Source organism: Anas platyrhynchos, chromosome 12, assembly GCF_047663525.1.
Source record: "Anas platyrhynchos isolate ZD024472 breed Pekin duck chromosome 12, IASCAAS_PekinDuck_T2T, whole genome shotgun sequence".
In the NCBI taxonomy this organism is placed as follows: Eukaryota; Metazoa; Chordata; class Aves; order Anseriformes; family Anatidae; genus Anas; species Anas platyrhynchos.
This window is the reverse complement of record NC_092598.1, coordinates 19,031,293-19,051,201: the sequence shown is the minus strand read 5'-3', so window position 1 is coordinate 19,051,201 and position 19,909 is coordinate 19,031,293. Positions and strand designations below refer to the sequence as shown.

Here is a 19,909-nt window from a genome sequence, read left to right as displayed (position 1 = left end):
TGAATACCAGATTTCTAAGAGGATTAAAACCAACACACTTTAAATATCACAAATGTACTTAATTTCCAGTTCAATAAAATATTGGAATATCCATTTATTAAAAAGTTAGGTGAACTGTACATATGTAAACTGAAATACAGCTGAAAAATCTGAAATATATAATTTTAAAGGAAAATCATTTCTTTCTGAAAATATTTAAAATATTGCATTTCTGGCAGCAAATCTAATAGAAGTGCTCTAGCAAGTGTGCAGTCTCTCTGTGCATTTGTCTAGCATTTGTCTTCAAGGCATAAAACACTTCTGCTTTCTGATTTTCATAGCCCAATCTCGAGAGCACTTTCTTTCTGACTTGTAGAGACAGAATTTGATTTCCAAGAACAGCAGCAGAATTTTAACAGGATATATTATGGTCCTTTTTGGTGCAGACAACACACTTCCCGAGAGTCCATGACACCTTGGAAATATGCTAGCCATTCCGCATATAAATGCATCAGATTGTGCTTACAAGTTACAAAATAAGTCTTTGATTGATAATTTTTCTGTTTATCTCCGCCAAGGCCACTGAAAATACGAAGGCCTTTTCATCTGAAAGGTTAGCATACATGTCAACTTCTTTTTCTTGTTTCTCTGTAGAAGAAAAAAAAAGTCACTATTAGAAGCTTTTTCCATTATCTGAAGTTAAATTAACTACTATGTAACTTGCATTATTATAATGTTGAATGGTGTACAGGAACTGAAAAGAAATTATACAACTCCTATGCAGGGAGGGATTGAGAGATAAGCAAGGGAGAGAACACAAAGGTACTAGAAGAGTCACCAAATTAGTCATCCAAATGCATGACTGAATTTCTGTTCTTTAATGATGAAGGAAGAATGAGTCATTAACATTATATTGATTCCTGGCACAGAACTGTGTTCAAGTGTTCCTCCAGTTTTTTGGGGATTTGGTTTCCTGGTGGTGTTTTTTTCTTTTTTTCTGGCTTTTACGCAAACAGCCCCCATCCTAGAAAACAATGTTTCACAATATACTGATTAAATACAACATTCATACCCCTATTTTACATCCAAGTAACAGAAACCCAAGACACTAATTACAGTGACCAAGTGCAACTGGCAGACACGTGGCAGAAGTCAGGGGCCCAATTTGTCACCATAAACATTTCTGGACTTTCTATACTGGAGGCTTTAAGTCTTATCCCAGATAAGATCATGGCTACAGACACGTAACAACAACCCATCAAGAAGCTTGCACACCACTGTGCTCAAGTACATTAGCAGATGATAAAACTTATAGAACAGTGCTTTCATAAATACCATTTCTAGGTCACTCCTATTCATCTTCCAGTTTAGCTAGCCCCAGGTATCTGACTCATTAGAAGAAAGCAAACAAAACTAAAACAGTTTTATCAGCTGAAGACCAGGCTTGTAGATGCAGAAGAGAGAAACACACATAACACACAGCTCTAAAATTGGTGTCTAGCTGTGGGGCTCCATTTCTACTCCAAGTTCCAAAGTGCCCTAGATTGATTTGCAATCAGAATATGACGTTCACCTGACCCTTGTCTCATTAACACACACACACGTGCACACTTTTTGAGTGCAGTACACTCTGACAGGCTTCTCCACCTAGACGTTTAAGTCATCAATGGGTAGGTGAAATACAAATGTTTGATTGGAAAGTAATGGTGTTTATTCAACAAGCTAACAGTTGTTCATCTCTGACCAAGTAAAACCTGTAGCATAGTACCTAGGCAGTAGAGAAAAACATGCACAAAAGACAGTAAGTTCCCCTGAGCTCAGGTCCAAAAAGTTTTGCAAGAATGGACCAAGCCCTTCTTCACTAATAAGACAGAGAGCATTTCATTACATAAAAGCACCATGTGGAAAAAGACCCCCTGTGCCCTTATGGCACTAAGGGGCACAGTTTAGTGATGGGGACTTGGTAGGTTGGAGTGACAGTCTGACTTGATCACCTTGAAGTCATCTAGATGGGAGGAGACCTTCATGCTCACCTACCCACACTGTTGATCCTCTACTGGGTTCATACTCTTAACAGCATCTTTACATTTGGCTTTACATCTGACTGTGTTACAGACAAGGACACCATTCCAACAGCCTCCCTTCCCTTGGAAGTCAAGTGCATGTGTTAAACTAAGTGGGAGAAACTGAAAAGTCCTTTACTGCTGTGCTCTGACTAAATGCTGATCTAGATACTAGCACCAAAACCCTCTACCTAAAGATTTCTAGGCAACTTAAAATCGTACACATTCTCCCTGCAGGGAAGACTGGACACACCAAGACGTATCAGCATTTAAACTTCAGACATGAAACTTGCCATAGCAAAGTACTACAAAGCAAAGCATGTTTGATATTTGGAACCCAAGTGATTTCTGTTGGTTCCTTGGCTACAAAAAAAAACAATATTCTTTAGTGTACTGAGCTTGAAATGAAAGTTAAAAAACAGTTTCACCACAAGTCCTTCCCTGTACTTTGAGACAAATTTATTTCTACATGTACACAGTCTGGATTGCTCCACCTCCTCCCTCCCCCCATTTCCAAACTAACAATGCAGGGAGTTGTTCTGAGTACAGACGCTGTATACACACTACTTATTCCACATTAATCTTTTCCGTTTTCGTATCTATAACCCTCCCCTTTTTTCAGACTTCCTGATCCAGGCAAACCTAGACGCCACCAAAATGTGTCAGCACCCAGCAAAGCTAAAACTACTAATTTTTTCATCCATTTAATGTTAGCTTTATAGACTTCTTCACCAGACTTTCCCAGATTTCCTTTCTCTCCTGCCCTTCTGCAGTACTGGCCAGTTCCGACAGACTTCAGTTTTGAAGAATCAGTTGAAATCTTGATATCCAACAGTACTGGGAATTAACACAGGTTTGCAAGCTTTATGCATTCTTAAGACAATTTCAGCTCTCATCAGTAGCCAGTGAAGAGCTTGCATCTGGCTGACATTTCATCACATGCTATTCATAGGATACCATGGTTTCTACAGACACTATTAAAACTTTCCACTTCACATTCCTATCTGAAAGTAGTTTTGACTCACTTCTCTATTATTAGCTAAAGACTGTCTTACAGAATCGCAGTACCATTTCTTTAAGACATTGAAAGATCAAGTATTTTGCTATACAACTAAGAGGCTACTTAGGTGAAAACATGCAGGCTTTCTGAAGCATGTCTCATGTCCCCAGATCCCACCCAATACACTGGACCTACAGCCCTTTAAATTGTCACCTGTGCATAAAACAAACGTGGACCCTCACTCCTCACAAGTTCTGCATGGAATCAAATGCAAAGTGCTTCGATTCTCTGAATTCTTTCTGGCTACCCAAGACAGAACACTGCTTCAAGTGTACACATTGGGCGAGCAAATACACAAATAATGCAGTAGAAAATTGATAGGAAGGAAAAACTTGGGTCAAAAAATTTTACTACTTCAGTTTAAGTAGCATCACAGCACCGCAGTGTAATATCTTTACAAGATCCACTCCTTTATTTAGGAGCCGATTATTGAGTCTCACTTGATGGTAACCTCTTTGAGGAACAGAATAACCAATACCACTTCCTGAAGCATACAGTTTTGGAGTGGTTTTGTTACGTTTCCCCTCCCCTTTCTTCTTAAATACAATCAAGGTTGCTACCTAGATAAGACAGCAGCCTGATAATCAGTCTAGCAATTTACTGTACAGTCCCACACAACAAAACAAAACCATACCAAAACAGCATCAAAACCAGATTACTATGAAGTGTTTCGACTTTCAAAATGTATCTTAGCATTTCTGACCAAAAAAAAAAAAAAAAAGTGACATTTTCAACAAACCAAGCCTTCAGTGAGAAGCTCCTGTTTTTGCAGGGTCATCACATGGCTCTGACATGTTACTGAAGTATCCTCTGGGTCCCAGAGCTCTGCCATATCCCCTCAATCTACGTCTGCTTCCTTTTTCCTCCTCCCCTATTCCTTCTTACTGAATCTGCAGGAAAAAGAGCTTATTTTAAAAAGCTCTTTTGCTTTTCCCATTCTTCTTTTCTTAATTGCTGTTGAATTCTACAGCTCCTTCCTCTAATGCGAACCAGTCATGAAGGATACAAAAGAACTAGTCAAAGGCACAGGCTAACAGGAACAAAAGATTATGTATGAAAAGAGCATTGCACAAGCAGGGAAGCAAGGCTACAGATGTCACGGGTGTTTTTTAGGAAGGAAATTTTCACAGTTGGGTGGTCTTCAAATGGACAAATTATCTACTCTTGCATGCTATTTTAATTCAGTTATTCTCTGTCCACCTGTTGTTGTTCTACAAATGCATTAGGCATTGCTGAAACCTAACAGGCATCAAATATCTAGGAGCCTTGCAAGCAATGGCCTCTTTTCAAGTCTTTTGTGGGGGAAGAGGAGCACTTTCTAGTGGCAAGCAAAGTGTACCCAAAATATCCTAGAAACATAATTCAGCAAGGAAATAACATACTTGAAGTCTAACACAAAACTACTGTCTCACACTCCAGAGCCAACCTCTGCAGAATCAGAGAGTTCTTTGGGCTGGAAGGGACCCTTAAAGGTCACCTAGTCCACCCCCTTGCTACGTGCAGGAACATCTTTCGCAGGATGACGTTGCTCAAAGCCCTGTCCAACCTGACTTTGAACACTTTCAACGTTATGCTGACTGATACAAGGACTAGCAATGTGAGTCATGCAAAAATCACCTTAACTAGAGTAGAATTAAAGTTGCTTAGCATGTTTTTACATAGAAAATACTACCAAGCAGCAGGAACAGAGAAGGAAGAATGTTTCTAAAATTCCCACTAATTACTCCCCACATAGCAGCTAAGCCAATTTTATAAACCACAAAAAAAGGAGAAGTCAATGTTAACTTGTTTTATAGTAATTGCTTACATGATAATGAGTGCTCTGATGAATTCATTTTTATAACCATTGCAGCCATTTGAATCTTTAAAAAAAATATCTGCCCAATAACCAGAAGTAATATCATAAGCCCACTTATTCCTGGCTAATGACGTGTATTGTACTGGTGAGGAGCAAATATATTACCAGTGGGCATGAACCCAAGCGCTGTACCTGGTTCTGCAGAAGAGGTCAACAAAGAAACAGTAACAGTAATTACAGTACCAGTGAAGGGCATGGTAGGACAGGACAAGAAGATTAAGGAAATCTTCTCACGTGAGATTCAACAATGACAAAAACTGCACAACCACATACGCGCTCTTATGTGAAGACCTCACTGCATTTGTATTGCTGGTTTTCCACCTCAGATTACTGGCACACTGTTACACCTCAGAGTATGCAGAATGAAGTCAAACACATCCAGCCTAGTTTTTCATTCCTCATGTTTTCAAATTCCTGCTTTTCAGAGACTACTAAGCACGCACAAAGAATATGGATCTTTTCCTTTGCTTAAATTGCTTTCCTCTTTTTTGGGGCCAGGAAAGAAGATTTACCTGTATAATGACAACCCAACAAGCTTGCAGAAGTTTCACACCAAAGCTGTGTGTGAACTAGACTGATGGTAAAATGCCTCAAAATGATCCTGTAGGTGTATGTAGACAAGTCCAGCTTGGATCAATAATAGGGAAACTATGAAGATACACACATCAGTAAGCCACATGTAACAACGATAGCAAATGCAATGCCAACAGGCTTTTAAAAGACAGGAGTCTTAGGTGATAGCCACATGTCTGAAGGGTGCCAATATTACTCAAGTGCATGTAGCTGTCGCTATTGCATAAAGACTAAAAAGAGCAGATCACCAAGGCACCTTAATAAGCAAAGAGGCATTCTTTCCTCTGGAATATTATTCTATAGAAACATGAGGTAAAACTTCAAGTCATAGTTGTGACAAAAGATGTCCTTTTTACTTTGGGCCCCCTAAAGAGTTTCAAGAACTTTTTAAGCAACCCAGTCATCCTAATTACTCTCTGCCAACAAGCGTCATTATCTTGTTTGTCCTAGTGATCTAGCACAGTGGTACCACAAAAACAAAAACAAACAAACAAACAAAAAAAACACACACTAAGCATTACTGTTCCATGGCTTTCAACCTGTGTGATGAAACTTGGTACAGCGACTAAAAATACTGATTTAATCTTTTAGATTTAGTTCCTATCAGGCACAGAAGCTTCATAAAACCAAAGGTCCCTATGTATGTGCAACAGACCCTTCTCCGTGTTGTAGCACAAGGTATTGACAGGACTAGACTAGTTACATTGTTTGTAAAGGTTTACTGATAACACAACAGTTAAGAAAATCTTCATAGAAATAAGAAAAGCAGTGAACATGTGTCTCCAATTTGCATACCTCTTTCTTCCTCATGCTTTTTGGCTGAGGCACTCTTAGGTCTTCCTCTTCCTCGTCTGCTATGATCTGAATGGCTGTTAGACCTTGATCTCTTTCGGTTTTCTAAATCTTTATTTACTGCAGAATTTATCTTCTCTCGCTTAACTCTCTCGGTTCGTCTCCTTTTGGCCTCACTCTTGTTTTCTGCACAAACGAAGAGATATGATGTGAGCCATGACTGTCTTCGACTTTCTTCTAACTTACTCTTCATGCTTACCCCTCCCAACAATCTTTTTCCTTTAAATCTTACATGTCTGTACCTTTACAGAACAATTACATCTGCATGATATCCACACAGAAATTAAGGTGTCAAATGCAGAATGATACTTCATTTCTTGATTACAGGGATCAAGCCTTTAATTACTTCAAATGCAAATAGCATTTTGCAATATGAGACACCTGCTGACGTACAACAAGTTCTTAGTTTCCCATTACAAGATGGGGGAAAAAAATAGAGATCACAGCCATCAAGACGGTACACTGCATCTATTTCCATTAGTCCAAAAAAAAAAAAAAAAAAAAAACACCAAAGTTTAAAATGTATAGTTTATCATAGAGCAGAACAGTAAAATACTACTTCTTTTGACACTAACACTGAAATTGTTCCCCCTGCTCACACAAATCGAGATACTGATTCTGTGATGCTATCAGTAGACATCATATTACATAACATATCTCTCTAACAAACCCAGCCTAAGACAAAGCCTCATTTTACTTGATGCTGAACAGGTATATTGACTGCCTACACACTTGAGAAAGAGCATTCGCATGAGTTTCACTTGAAAGTTAAGTATGGATTAGTGAGCTTGGGTAGTGAAAATAGTATACCAACCACAGCACGCTATTCAACACAAACCAGCTGCACACTTGCAAGGCTGGAGCACCTACAGTAACTACACTGTAAAAATACTTGAACCATGTTGTTTTTTGTTGTTTTTTTTTTTTAAAGAAGCTGCGGTTACACTTATGAGCACAATACAGACACACATATATCTTCTTGGGGAATCAAGTTTCCTTTTGCTTCTTATCTCAGTTATCTCACATAGACACAGGCCATGAGTTGGACAGCAGGTTAACTTGTCACTAATGTTAATACTAAAGCTGTATTATACAGGAGCTTTGCTCTACTATAGTATGATACTATGGCCTTCAATTTAATTTGGTAAGTTTTATTTAAAACAGCTGGGGAGAGGGGAAAAGAAAATTGACCAACCCTTCCAGACAGTACTATGGACTTTGCTTTTACCTGTCCCACCTTTGAAGTTCAGTTATCTAGCACGAGATCATGTAATTCCTACTAGTTAGTGAATTACAAGTACCCCTCAAAATAGCAATTAAACGTATCAAATTCTTATTTTTGTATACCTCTTAGATAATTAAAAAAAAAAAAGAAAAAAGAAAAACAATATAAATCAGATTATTTAAACAAAAACATCTTCCCCACAGGTGCTTGTTCTCCTTAAATCCTACTAGGACTTGAGGAAATAATAGAAATTGAACATAAAGAGAACGTTAATCATGCCAGAAAGCACATTCAACCAATATCTAAACATGCACATCAACAACAAAAGACATGAGTTGGACACAAAAAATCTTTTTCTTTTTTTTTTTTAATTTAAATTTAAATTTAAATTTTAAATTTAATCATGCAGAAAAAAGCAAGACACACCAGGTCTGAAATCAGACATACTCCCAATTTTATACAAAGTTCCATTCTTGTATGCATGAATAAGTACAATTTAGCATAACTTCTTCAAACAAGAGGATAACTGCTTTCAGAAAACCCAGTTTCAATCAGCATGTACTGTGAAATCTGATCTCTTTGGCACATGTAGACATTGATCTTCAAAACATGATTAACAGAAAGCTGTCTGTAAGGAGTTATTTTGCATAGTGACTAATGCGAGCAGCTGGATAATGCCAACATCACAAGTACAAAGGAAATGACTGAAAACACCAGACTTTCCCCCTCAAAATTGAAGAAACATTAAATCTAATAGGCAAAAATTCAAAAGAAAGTGAACTGACACCAGCTAATTTACAGAGACATAAAATATTCTGTGCTCTGCTTCCAAGAAACAAAGAGAAAGAGCTGTTGTCCCCTCCTTCTGGACCTTCGTCGGTATTACCTGCAATGGGTGGTGATCTCTCAGCACGTTTCGCATGCAAGAGCTTTCGACTAATAAATATGTAGCCACAGGGACATGATTTGCATGCAACAGGAACCTGGGAAAAAAAAAAAAGCATTTCAGATCATTTCAAATTATGACAGAATTCCTGCCTGATGAAAAAAACAGTAGCTTGCATTGCGCCCTCAGTATGATACCTCTTCATACTTAATCTGTACTGAAAAACCACGGCCTGGATCATTATCTAGTTGTATGCAAAACTAGTAAAACACCCAGCAAGCCTTCTCTTTATGCAGTAGTTAGAAACCAAGCTTGAAATGCATAGCTGTTGTGACCATTTTGTACACCAAGCCCTTTTCCCCAGGCTCTCAGAAAGAGGATGAGGGAAAATGGAAAGCACCAAAACTGGAGTGAATTAGAATAGGAATGTATTTTCAGAGCTCTCAAATATCCCCAGTCAAAACAATAAGCCATCCCTAGTTTTGCTTTCCTCACTTATTAAAAAAAAAAAAAAAAAAAAGTGTAAATTAAAACTGCCAATGATGCATTCTGAGTACTTTCAACCTCAGAAACATTCAAAATCAACTCTTTGTGAGCAGAGCAGCTTTAGACAGGAGGCACAACAGAGCTTGAAGCGAAACAGATGCATTTGTACCACAATCTACAACAGGTTGTAGACAAGGCCAGGTAGTCGCAGAACAACCTAGTTAATTCCAAATGCAAACAAGCTACCATGGCTAGTCAAAAGCTGACTGCAGACTGAAGAGTTTGAGAAGCTAAAGAGCTTCTCTTGACCACAGCTGAGCAGCCCAGAGCAGCACACAATTTAAAACAAGATGAGAAAAATTTGGAAATGCCACACTTACACAAACCATGCGAAAAAAATTACTCCAAGCAATTAAAAAAAGCAAGGCTGATAAATTACAAAACCCAGTATCTTCACTTAAAGCCAAGATCTTTTGAGATATTTTAAAGCAGTAAAGAATATACCATATTGCTCTGATTAGGTTTAAGACTGAAAACACAAATTAAAGCAAGTATAAAGGAGAGATCTAGAAGAGATTAAAATAACACCCATTAAAATCAAGTCATGTTGCAGCAGGACAGCAGAGAAAAGAAGCAGGACGTAATTTCTCAAAGGTAATTCTTTATGACAGGTCTCTACAAGTTTGCCACTGTCCACTGAAACAACCAGGAGTACAGAACGATGACTGTCTGCTGAATTTTACCAGACATGCAGAAGAAAGTTTCCAGTGTTCTAACGGCTAGAAAAACAAATGTAAAAATAGTACATTAATTTTAAAGAGGAACTTACCAGCTACTCGGAATAAAGAAACAACTTTGCTTTCTGCAGCACATCTTAACTCCTGTACTTCATTTTAGGAGCAGCTTACAAATCAATTTTTGATTCAGTTGAACTAACTGGAGACATTTTGATTCCCTCTGATGTAAACAGTGACTTTAAAAACAATTCTAGTCAAGGTCTATTTAACCCTGGCAATATTTTATTTATTTAACCCTCTAAAACTCATCACAGTTGCCTGTATGCTTAGTCTTACATTGGCACGTGAACAATGCGGTATCGCACCACACCACCTAGCAGACGGTCACCTGCCTTGTTACAGTGATACAGGACTGCTAGTATGAACCGGGTCTCTCCGCCTTTCTGGGCTCAGCCTTAAAGAAAGGGAGGGAAATAGTCAAAGCGCACTGGAGCAAACCCAGTATTTTCTCAATGAACTTCACCTTGTTTAACAGAGCAATACGGTTGCCATGTTGAATGTGTGGCACTTAGATACGTGCATGTCATTTGCGGGCAAGGTAAGGTGGGAAGGGGCTTACTCCTGGAAGTTTATTGGTCATCCTTTGAAAATGACCTACTACACATAAGATCCTGTAACAATTATTATTATGGCAACACAGTTTTAACAAACACTATTTTAACTCTGTTCAGTGTTTACCTAGCCAAAATAGATCAAGCTTCTCATACAAGAAAGATTACCCAAAGGTAAGTAGTATTATTTCCTATGATCAACTGCAAGTATTCCAGACTCCCTAGTTTACTAGAGCTGTGCTTTGGTGGTGAAAATATGATCAAAACACTTCTCTCAAAAAAAAAAAAAAAAAAAAAAAAAGGCAATTACATATCATCTAAATGTCATAAAAAAAAATTAAAGTCTAAGAAGTGTTACTCAATATTATACTCCAATATTTGTGGCTGTCTAAATATTTCCATGCATACCACTTGAACACAAAAATCAGAAACAAATGCAAAATCCTTGTTTATTGCAGAATTTTGGAAATGCCTGTACTGAAGTGTCACATGAGAACCTCCCCCACACTTTGCAAAGGGCTGACTAGTAGCCTGAACCAGCTATTCTGGGGCAAATAATCTCCCTTTCAAAAGAAGCTTTGAGATCTAAGTGCAGTAGGGCAAGGCTTTACTTCTTGTCCTCTCAGAGAGCACTTGGCACTGGAAAACAAGGCCCTGTGAGCCATCCTTACGCCAGGGCAGGACAAGCATGCACATAATTCTTTGTTTAGCTACAGAAGAGTTGCTAACAAAAAGCCTGTGTTGACATATGCGTATCATCTGGTTTAGTTTTAAGCAGCAGAACAGAGTGAAAGTTTCAGCATCAGCTTGAAAAGCCTATAATATTTACTTGCCTTCCCCATCACTGGTAGTTTGACGTTTACATTAAACTAAAAACCAAGAGAAACAGAAAACACACACATGCCACTCTCATCCTCAACTCCTAACTCTTTTTAATTTTGTCTTTCAACAAACTACACACCAGAACTTGGCACGTAACTTTCTTTTCTCAGAAACAGCACTGGAGTGACGTGCTTAACATGGAAGCATTCGCAGTGGTTCATCTGCTGCCTAGAACATGAAAGGACAGCCCCGCACGGCTTCACATTCCAAACCACTCCAGGATGAGTAGGAACACTGTCAAAATTATGCAAGTCAGAACAACTAATCTTACCTTTTAAGATCTTGTAAACACAGAAAAATGGTGTGAGGGTTTCTTTCTAATTTATTTCTAAGTATATCTACAGTAGTGTACACCAGCCGTGTTTCAGGATCGCATAACAAATGTGTTTCCCATAATTAGATGTAAGAGCCTTCTTCCCTACCCTGAGCCCCACAGCAGCCTCCTGCAATGCTGTGCCATTGTTCCGGCGGAGGAGCGCTGCTGTAACACGCCAACCTATTTTTATTACTAACATCATCGCGAGTAGAAAGCATAGATGAAGACAAGCTTGGAATACAGTCACAGACCAAATGAACTGTCGGTGATGTTGAAGTGCAAGTGAGGCCGCAGCTTGCACACTTAAAGCACTGCAGGCAGCACACGCCTGGCCCCACTGACAGAAATTTCGGCACAGGTCGCGCTGGTGCTGCCCCTGAACCCCCCACGAAGCCAAGAGCCCAGCGAGCGGCCTCAGCCACATGAGTCATCCGGAGGCCGAGCGCCGTTGTACCAATGCCAAAGTTCACCAGATTTTCAATGAATTATTAGCTACTACCCAGCACTAGCGCCTGAACGGCAGTACCTGCCACACCAAGCCCCTGGGCACAGCGCAGCAAGAGGCACACAGCGCTAACCCAGGCCAGGCACTCCGCACAAACACCGCCTCGCAGCTCCCCCCCCAGACACCACCTCTCCTCACGCTACCGCTGAGGACACAAAAGCTCCAGCAAGACAGCACGGGCGGAGAAAGCAGGAAGGGAGGCGGCGGGGCTGTGCGATGCGCTGCGCTGCGCTGTGCTGTGCTGCGGGCCCGGCCCCGCCGCTCCGGGCCCGGGGCAGGCAGCAGGGCGGGGGGCTCGGCCCCCGGCCCCCCCGGCCGCCGCCTCACCTGCTGGTCGCACTCGGGGCAGGACTTGGTGGCCATCTTCACTTTCTTGGCCCTGCTCGAGGACATGCTCGCTGCCGCTGCCGCCGCCGCCGCTACCGGAACGCCGGCGCCCCGCCTCCGAGGCGGCCGGGAGGGAGGGGAGGCAGGGCAGGAAGGCCGGGCCTCGGCGCCCAGCGGCGGCGGAGCCGTTGAGCGGCCGCCTCGGGCGGGGAACGGCGCCCGGCCCCCGGCGCTGAGGTGCCCGCTTCGGGCTGGGGGGGGCCTCTCGCTGGTACCGCCCCGCTGAGGGGGGTCTCGGCGCGGCGGGGGGCCGGGCAGCCCTTCGCAGGCTCGCTCCCCCAGCTCCGAAACGGCTCCCCAGTCGCAAGCCCCCTTTGTGAGAAGTTAACCGAGGGGAGGGCAGCGCCTTCCCTGCCCTCCCGGCTCAGCGAGCCCCCTGGGCAGCGCTGAGGGGTGCACAGTGTGCGGGCAGCGCTACCCAGCGTTGTTCTGGACTGGATTTCAATTCAGAGAAGGCTGAAGCCGGGGGGGGACACACTTTGCCTTCTGCTCCTTTATCTTTGCGAGCCTGCTGTTTGAACGCTTGGGGTGCCTCTAAAGGTTTTGCTTGCAAATTGCATGTTTTTATACTAGCATGTTAATTTTCCTGTCACTCCCACCTAAAAATATAAATAGCTAATGTAACCTAAATGCACTTTTATGTTTCTTATAAAATGCATTTTTAAAGAAAAATAGCAGTTCTAAATACTAATTTCCACTCCAAAATTCCTTCAAGCTAGGGCTGAGACTGTAATTTGGTATCAGCATGTAAATGCTTTGTATTCCCATAAAAAAGTGTATATCTGAATCATTTACCTCGAGCTAAAAAAGAGGAAGGTGAGAATGAATTCTGCTGAATACTGCTATGTACTGCTGAGAATACTGCTATTAACATGAGTTTGGCTGATTGTTTTCTTGTATTACGAAACACCTACAAGAGAAAAGTGCTGCAAAGTCTCAACAGAAAATTATTTTTGAAGATTATTGTTTAAAATAGCCTCACGTACAGCTGCCAGTGCATATTAAAGAACTGTACTAGATCTGTAACATTTTTACACGGGTAGCAATGAGTGCATCTGTGAAGCTGGCACTGAGCCCAGTATAACAAAATTTTATTTTACTTTTGTAGTTCAGACTTGAACTCAGCTTGCTGCATCTAAGTTTTGAGAAAAAGCATTCGAAGAGAGACCTTTTAAATAAGACTTTTATCTATACTTCTCTTTTAAGGCAATTAACCTAAAAGCAGTTTAGGGGATGCTTTTAAAAGTGACTTGTACAGCTATTTAGATTTTAACACTGTCTACTAGCTCCTTACTGAGTTACTATGAAGCATTTGGTCAGTTCTTGATGGACGGGAAGCCACCAAGAGAGTATTTATTTGTCTGCCAGGACAGCCCAAATAATTTTTCCCTGTTAGGCAAATTCAAAAGACGCTTCATTCAGGCAGACTAGCACTTTCCATAGCTCCTCGTGGAGTAAAACTCCCCCTACAGCTGAAGGCCTAATGGCCCTATCTTCCAGCAGCTTATTGACTGCCCTCACAGAACAGACAGCTGACAGTACCCCAGTTGCCAAGTAAGCTTGCCTAGAGTCTCACTCAGGCTTGGTTCATTCAGCTTAGCTGTTGACACTTTTATTGCAGGTTCCGTGAAACTCAAAAATGGAGTTCCAGATTCATAAAAGTCCACACATGCTCTAGATAGGCAATGTTTTTATTACAGATTTCTAAGCAACATTGTTGCTGTGCATACCTTAAATGCAGACTGTAAAAACTGAACTGTCTTCTGAAAGGCCACTTAGAACAACAAATTACATCTATGTATTCTGAGGAAAACTGGAATATTTAGGAGACAACACAGAGGAGTCACATGACATAAACTTAACAGTAACTCGGTCCATCCTCACCTTAATCTTTTGAAATGTGGTTCCTCTTAGTAATCTTGACAGTTAATCTTCTCATATGACAAGGTCTGCACGTGAAAATATTCCCTTTCTAAACCTGAAAAACAAATCTCTTTCATTTCATACTAACCATGATCTGAGGAGTAGAGATTTCTCACCATCTCAAGTGGGAGGTTGCAGTTCTGGGTCCAAGTACAATCACTCTAAGTCATTTACCATCTTCTCTTGTTGACAACTTGTCCTTGTGATTATCAGGCCACATCTCCAAAGAGCAGTCTTGGACAAAACAGAATAACACAACTATAGACTATGCTGTTTTCCACATACAAACCAAGGAAATGGAAAGGTTACAATCACCTCAATCACCTACAATCTGTTGAGGATCCACGTTTCCCACCTGGCCCAAGAGAACATCTTCCCACCCTTTTTTTAGCAATCATCCTGCTAAGCCATCTCAGAGCATCCTAGTGGAGAGGGGCATACCTTGAAATGGAGAGAAATTCATGAAGCCACCTAAATGCAGATGATTATGATCTGTATTTGTACAAAATAATTTCATATTAATTGATTTAATATTTTTTCACGTATTTATATTTGTATATTAATCAATATATGAAAAGGAATTAAAGGGAATGAAAAATCGATTCCAGTAATAGACCAGCTGTCACATTTCTTTGTTGTTGTTTTTGCATTCTTCTTAAAAGAATTGATTAAATATAAAACTGTTACAAAATTCAAATCACCAGAAGGCTCTGTTTGGTAAATAATTTTCCTAACTGTTTTTCACCAGACATCCAACATGTCACAGCTGATTCCAGTGGAAGCTTTTGCATTGTTGCAGCACAAAGGATTGTTTGACTTTGGGTGATAAAACGAATGCTGATAGAGGTAACAATTCCAGACAGCCTTAATTTTTTTTGCTAGGGTAAAAAGTAAAAACCATAAAATAACTTCAATGTTTTGATTTTAAACTACTCACATAAAGCAAAGGACCTTGTTAAACTATTCTACGAGTATTTCCACCACTGGAACAAAGAGTACTTCGCCTTTAAGTGCAATGCTAATTTCATGCACGCTACTATGAAATGAAAGCAATGTTGGAGTGCATGAATGAATTGTAGGCAAAAATCAATTCACAATATACATATGGTCAACATATAGCTGAAAGTGTTTTAAAATCCTAAGTATTGGTAGTAGAGAACATCATTGTCTGAACTCTGATTGTCATCTCTCCACACAAATATAGTGGTTTTCTACATGCCCTGAGTATTTTAAGTCACAATGAGCATATGTAAGTACTAACTATCTTTTATAGATAAAAGTGAGATATACAACTTCCTGTCTCGGAACACCACAGTGAATGTTCTCAGACAGCAGTGTCCTGCTACAGTAACGTTACTATCAGGATCAAAAAAACAGGAAAATTACTAGAGCTCTCTATGTCAGCAGGGCCTGACTTTATCAGAAAATAAAATAAAATAAAATAAAATAAAATAAAATAAAATAAAATAAAATAAAATTATACCTTCAAAAGTTCCCTCAAGATTCCCAGTTTGTAACACCAACCCACTCCACCCTTACTACTAATATATGAATAAGATACCAAACACTTTTATTATGTTCAATATCCTTTCTTATAACAGTACAGCCTACCGATTTTTTTTCTACCATTCCTCCTCAAGTGTCATTGTTGACAGTCAATCTTACATTCCCGACAGTCAACCTAAGTACTCTGTGGCCTCTCTGTTTCTCCTACCCTTTCCCTTACTCCTCGACAGTTACCATGCCTAAGAACTCCACAGGCCTTTTGGTTGCTCCAGGCCCAGCTCCCACACAGGCACAAGAAGACACTCTTCTGCACTTGTGATCGTCTTGGGCTCCCCCATGTGTGTGTTGTGGTTTCTGCTGCACACACAGTGACTGCATTGGCTGACCTGCCCTTTTCCTTTTCTTCTGAGTATTTAAATTCTCTCTTGGAAGGTGGGTTTTGCTTACCTTCTCTCGCTGCGTATTGCTTTCAAACTATAGCAATCTGTTGCCAGCACAGGTCTTTTTTCAGAGATACACCAAAACAAGTTTATTTTTTATATAAACTGTGACTGTTGCCAAAAGCACAACTGTGTTCTATACAGGCAGGTGGACATGCAGAGTTCATTCCTATATGAAGACTAAATCCCTGCAACCAGGACCTTCAGACTACTTCTGGATTTTTCTTCATCTTAACTAAGAAGGTCCAGACATAGCAAAACATAGAAAACTAATCAAGCCTTTCAGAGGGTCTTTAACAGCAGGGGGCTCTGCTGCGTATGTAACAGTATCTAGGGAAGGAGTTAATGAATACACAAGAGAACTAACACAGATCTACTACAACATCCTGCCTTCTCTTTAGAGCAAATAAAATAGTCAGTGACTGCTCTTCAACTACTCAAAGACAAACAAAAATATTTCCTTATTGAATGCAAACAAGATAGCATGCATTGCTGGACAACTGATTTTTATGATTTACCATGCAGATACATAGTAAAGGTTGGGCCTAGTGATATTTCAAGGTCCCTTCCAGCCTGGGCTGTTTCATGCTTCTGTGATGTTTTTCTTGTTATTCTAATTTATTATTAAATTAGTTTTGAGTTCTGAAAGTCCAGGACTACTTATTTTGTGCCATTTCAGACATGAATGCAACACTGAGAAAAAGCAACAAATATCTTTTTATGGGTACCGGTACTTACTCTCTTAGAGAGTCTGTAAGAGTAGTACTTTGCTGGACTAAGCCTCATTTAAAATGTGTTTTACACTAATTTAAAAGAGAAAATAATAAAATTATGCAATTTCTGTATTTTATGAAAAGCTACACATGAAGTTTTTCTATGTCTGCCCTTGATGGCTTTTCTCTGCAGTAGTCACAATACAGTTCAGCTGATATGAATGAACTGAGATCTTGGGATGCTCTCCTCCTTCACTGGAATGCAATGTACATGTATATGCCCACCACACTGGCTTCTTGCATGCTGCAGTATTTTGTTGTGCAACTATAATTTTACAAGCACAAAATCCAGAAGTCATAGATTTTCCATATCATTACTATGCTTCTTTTAGAATTTGAAAGAAACATTTAAGTTCCTAGCTCCCAATATTTTAGTATTTTTCTATATTAGTAACGGAAAAAAAAATCCTTCAACTTTTCTATTCCACTGTTTGATTTTACTCAATTCTTAAAGCAAATATGTCCAATAGAAGCGATAAAATATGACCTTGTCCATATATTTTTTAACACTGAGTCTTTAAAACCCTCTCAGAGTAAAAACTTGGTGGAAATATCCCTCCCTAATCAAGCTGGAACATAATCTACGAAACGAGTCCTATGGGCCAGGTCACCAGTGTTTTTTTAACAGAGGTTTATTTGCTTTGTGATGCAGATGCCTGCCACCTGCAGATGGTATTTTCAAACAAAGCTTTCACTGAAATATTAATAATTTAAATGTCAGTAGCAGCTACCTTTCCATAAAAAAAGCTTCCAATTTTTATTTTTTTTTGTCTCACATGTTGGGCCTTTTGCATGGGAAGCTATTAAAATCCACACATTGTTCAGAACAATTTGATTTCATCAAACTCGTCTTTTGTCACAATAAATAAATAAATAAGCATTTTTATTTGAAATGTTTTGTGTATAAAATATCCTTTTCAAAATAAAATTCCATTCTTTTCATAGAGCACCTTTTCAATTAATTCTTCTGAAGAAAATTTGATAGACAACATCATGTGTTTCCTTTTGGGTTTGTTTTGGGGTTGGGAGTTGGGCTTTATTTTTGCATATCATAAGAAATGAGAGATGGTGAGATGGTATGGGGCTTACATGGTAAGGGTTTGGTAGAGAAGGGGATGCGGGGGGGGGCCTTTATGAGCAGAGCCCAGGAGCTGCCCCATGTCAGAGCAGAGCCAGCTCTGGCTTCTCCAAAAGGGTGGATGTGGCCTGGAGGAGGCCCCGTCCCATGGAGGGCCCCTGCAGGAGCAGGCCCTGAGCCAGAGCTGCAGCCCGTGGGTCATCCATGCTGGAGCAGTTTGCTTCTGGGGGATGGACCCCATGGTACAGACCCATAGGGGAGCAGTTCTTGAAGAGCTGCTGCCTGTGGGCAGCCCACGCAGGACCAGTTCGGGAAGGCCGGCATCCTGTGGGAGGGACCCCACGTGGAGCAGGGGCAGAGAGTGACCATGAAGGAGCAGAGACAAAGTGTTAGGGACTGACCACAGCCCCCATTCCCCATTCCCCTGCACCACCTGGGGAGGGAGGAGGTGGAAGAGGGTGGATGGGGTGGTTTTAATTTGCTTTTAGTTTGCTTTTAGTTTCTCACTGTTCCTGTCTGCTAGTGATAGGCAACAAATTATATTCATCTCCCTACGCCAAATCTGTTTTGGCCATGAAGGTAACTGCTGAGTGACCTCTCTCTCCTTATCTCAACCCCTGAACCCATGTTATTTTCTCCCCCTGTTCCTTTGAGGAGAGGGAGTGAAAGAGTGCTTGTGGTATAGTTCAGCTGTCCATTGGGGTGAAACCACCACAGCTGGTAAACATTAAGATACAAAGTCACTGTACTGGCACTTTCTCCACTGACTGCACAGGGCTTCAGACCAGATCTTAAAGGTTTATGTTGTGTTATGTTCAGAACAGTTAGAACAGTAATTTCTCTGAAGATGCTCATTATATTCTGAATTACTACCATCAGCAGTATTCCACAGGAAACAGTCATCCACCATACAACTCAGAACACAAAAATAGTTTCATGTTTTTGCCTAAAACAAATAGGTTATGTAATATGGTTTACTTAATGTCTCATCAAAGTCAGATTCCATTTAAATAGGACTTAATTATTTAAATATAATTAACAATACTTTGCCATTGTAAAGGTAGTTTTCTATCCTGTGCACTTATTTATATGAAACAGCATAAGAAAATTGAATGCTCAGTTACCACATGCTATTATTATAATCATGTGGTTTAAACCACACGGCCATTCGTGATAAACAGCTTGCTGTCTGTCATAATGGAAAGATGTGACAGCAGCTGTTAAGTCTGTTTATCAAGGCTTTTCTCCAGCTCTATATCTCTCTTTCTACCTATGTCCGCATTTGCTGCTGTTCTGTATCTCTAACTCCCCAACATCAACATGAAATTCCTTTTAGCTTCTTATGACTGCAAGAAAACTGAACTCTGTCTTTCTTTATGACTAAAGGTGGAACACGACACAGGGATCAAAGACCTACACAGTGCTTGCCACCATCAGGTTACTGAAACTTGCATTCATATGACTTGTATAGGGTGTATAAATTGCCCAGCGATCACGCCAGCTGATCATCATGGGCCAACCTGCAAAAGCCTTAGTCTTTTCTGATGGGTAATAGCGTGAGCCAGCAATTACGCATGCTATCTGCCATTCAACTCAGGGGCATGGGAAGAGAGAAAGGAAGATTTTCATGAGTAAACTCAAAAAAACCACTTCATCCTCAATAGGTCATTGCACAACATTTTTGCAAGCATGCATTAACTAATTCCACAGTACCTTTGCTCACAAGTTAGGTTTTATTTTCCTCATTTTATGGGTAGATATGCTAAGCC

At 40.2% G+C, this 19,909-nt stretch overlaps 2 protein-coding genes across 2 annotated transcripts in view; both read right to left on the bottom strand.

The window, feature by feature from the left end:
- The window catches only part of MYLK3 (myosin light chain kinase 3), a 46,779-nt gene extending 40,310 nt beyond the window's left edge, over positions 1-6,469 (bottom strand). The window contains exon 1 of the mRNA XM_072043909.1: positions 6,329-6,469. The gene's annotated coding sequence lies outside the window, so the exon portion shown is untranslated. The remainder of the gene's footprint in view (positions 1-6,328) is intronic.
- On the bottom strand, positions 80-12,494 carry C12H16orf87 (chromosome 12 C16orf87 homolog). The gene is made up of 4 exons (XM_027467213.3): positions 12,361-12,494; positions 8,497-8,593; positions 6,329-6,511; positions 80-627 (listed from the first exon to the last, which is right to left on the bottom strand). The coding sequence occupies exons 1-4, from the start codon at positions 12,424-12,426 to the stop codon at positions 509-511; spliced, it is 465 nt and encodes a 154-aa protein (XP_027323014.1). The 5' UTR covers positions 12,427-12,494; the 3' UTR covers positions 80-508.
- Between the last annotated feature and the right edge of the window lie 7,415 nt (positions 12,495-19,909).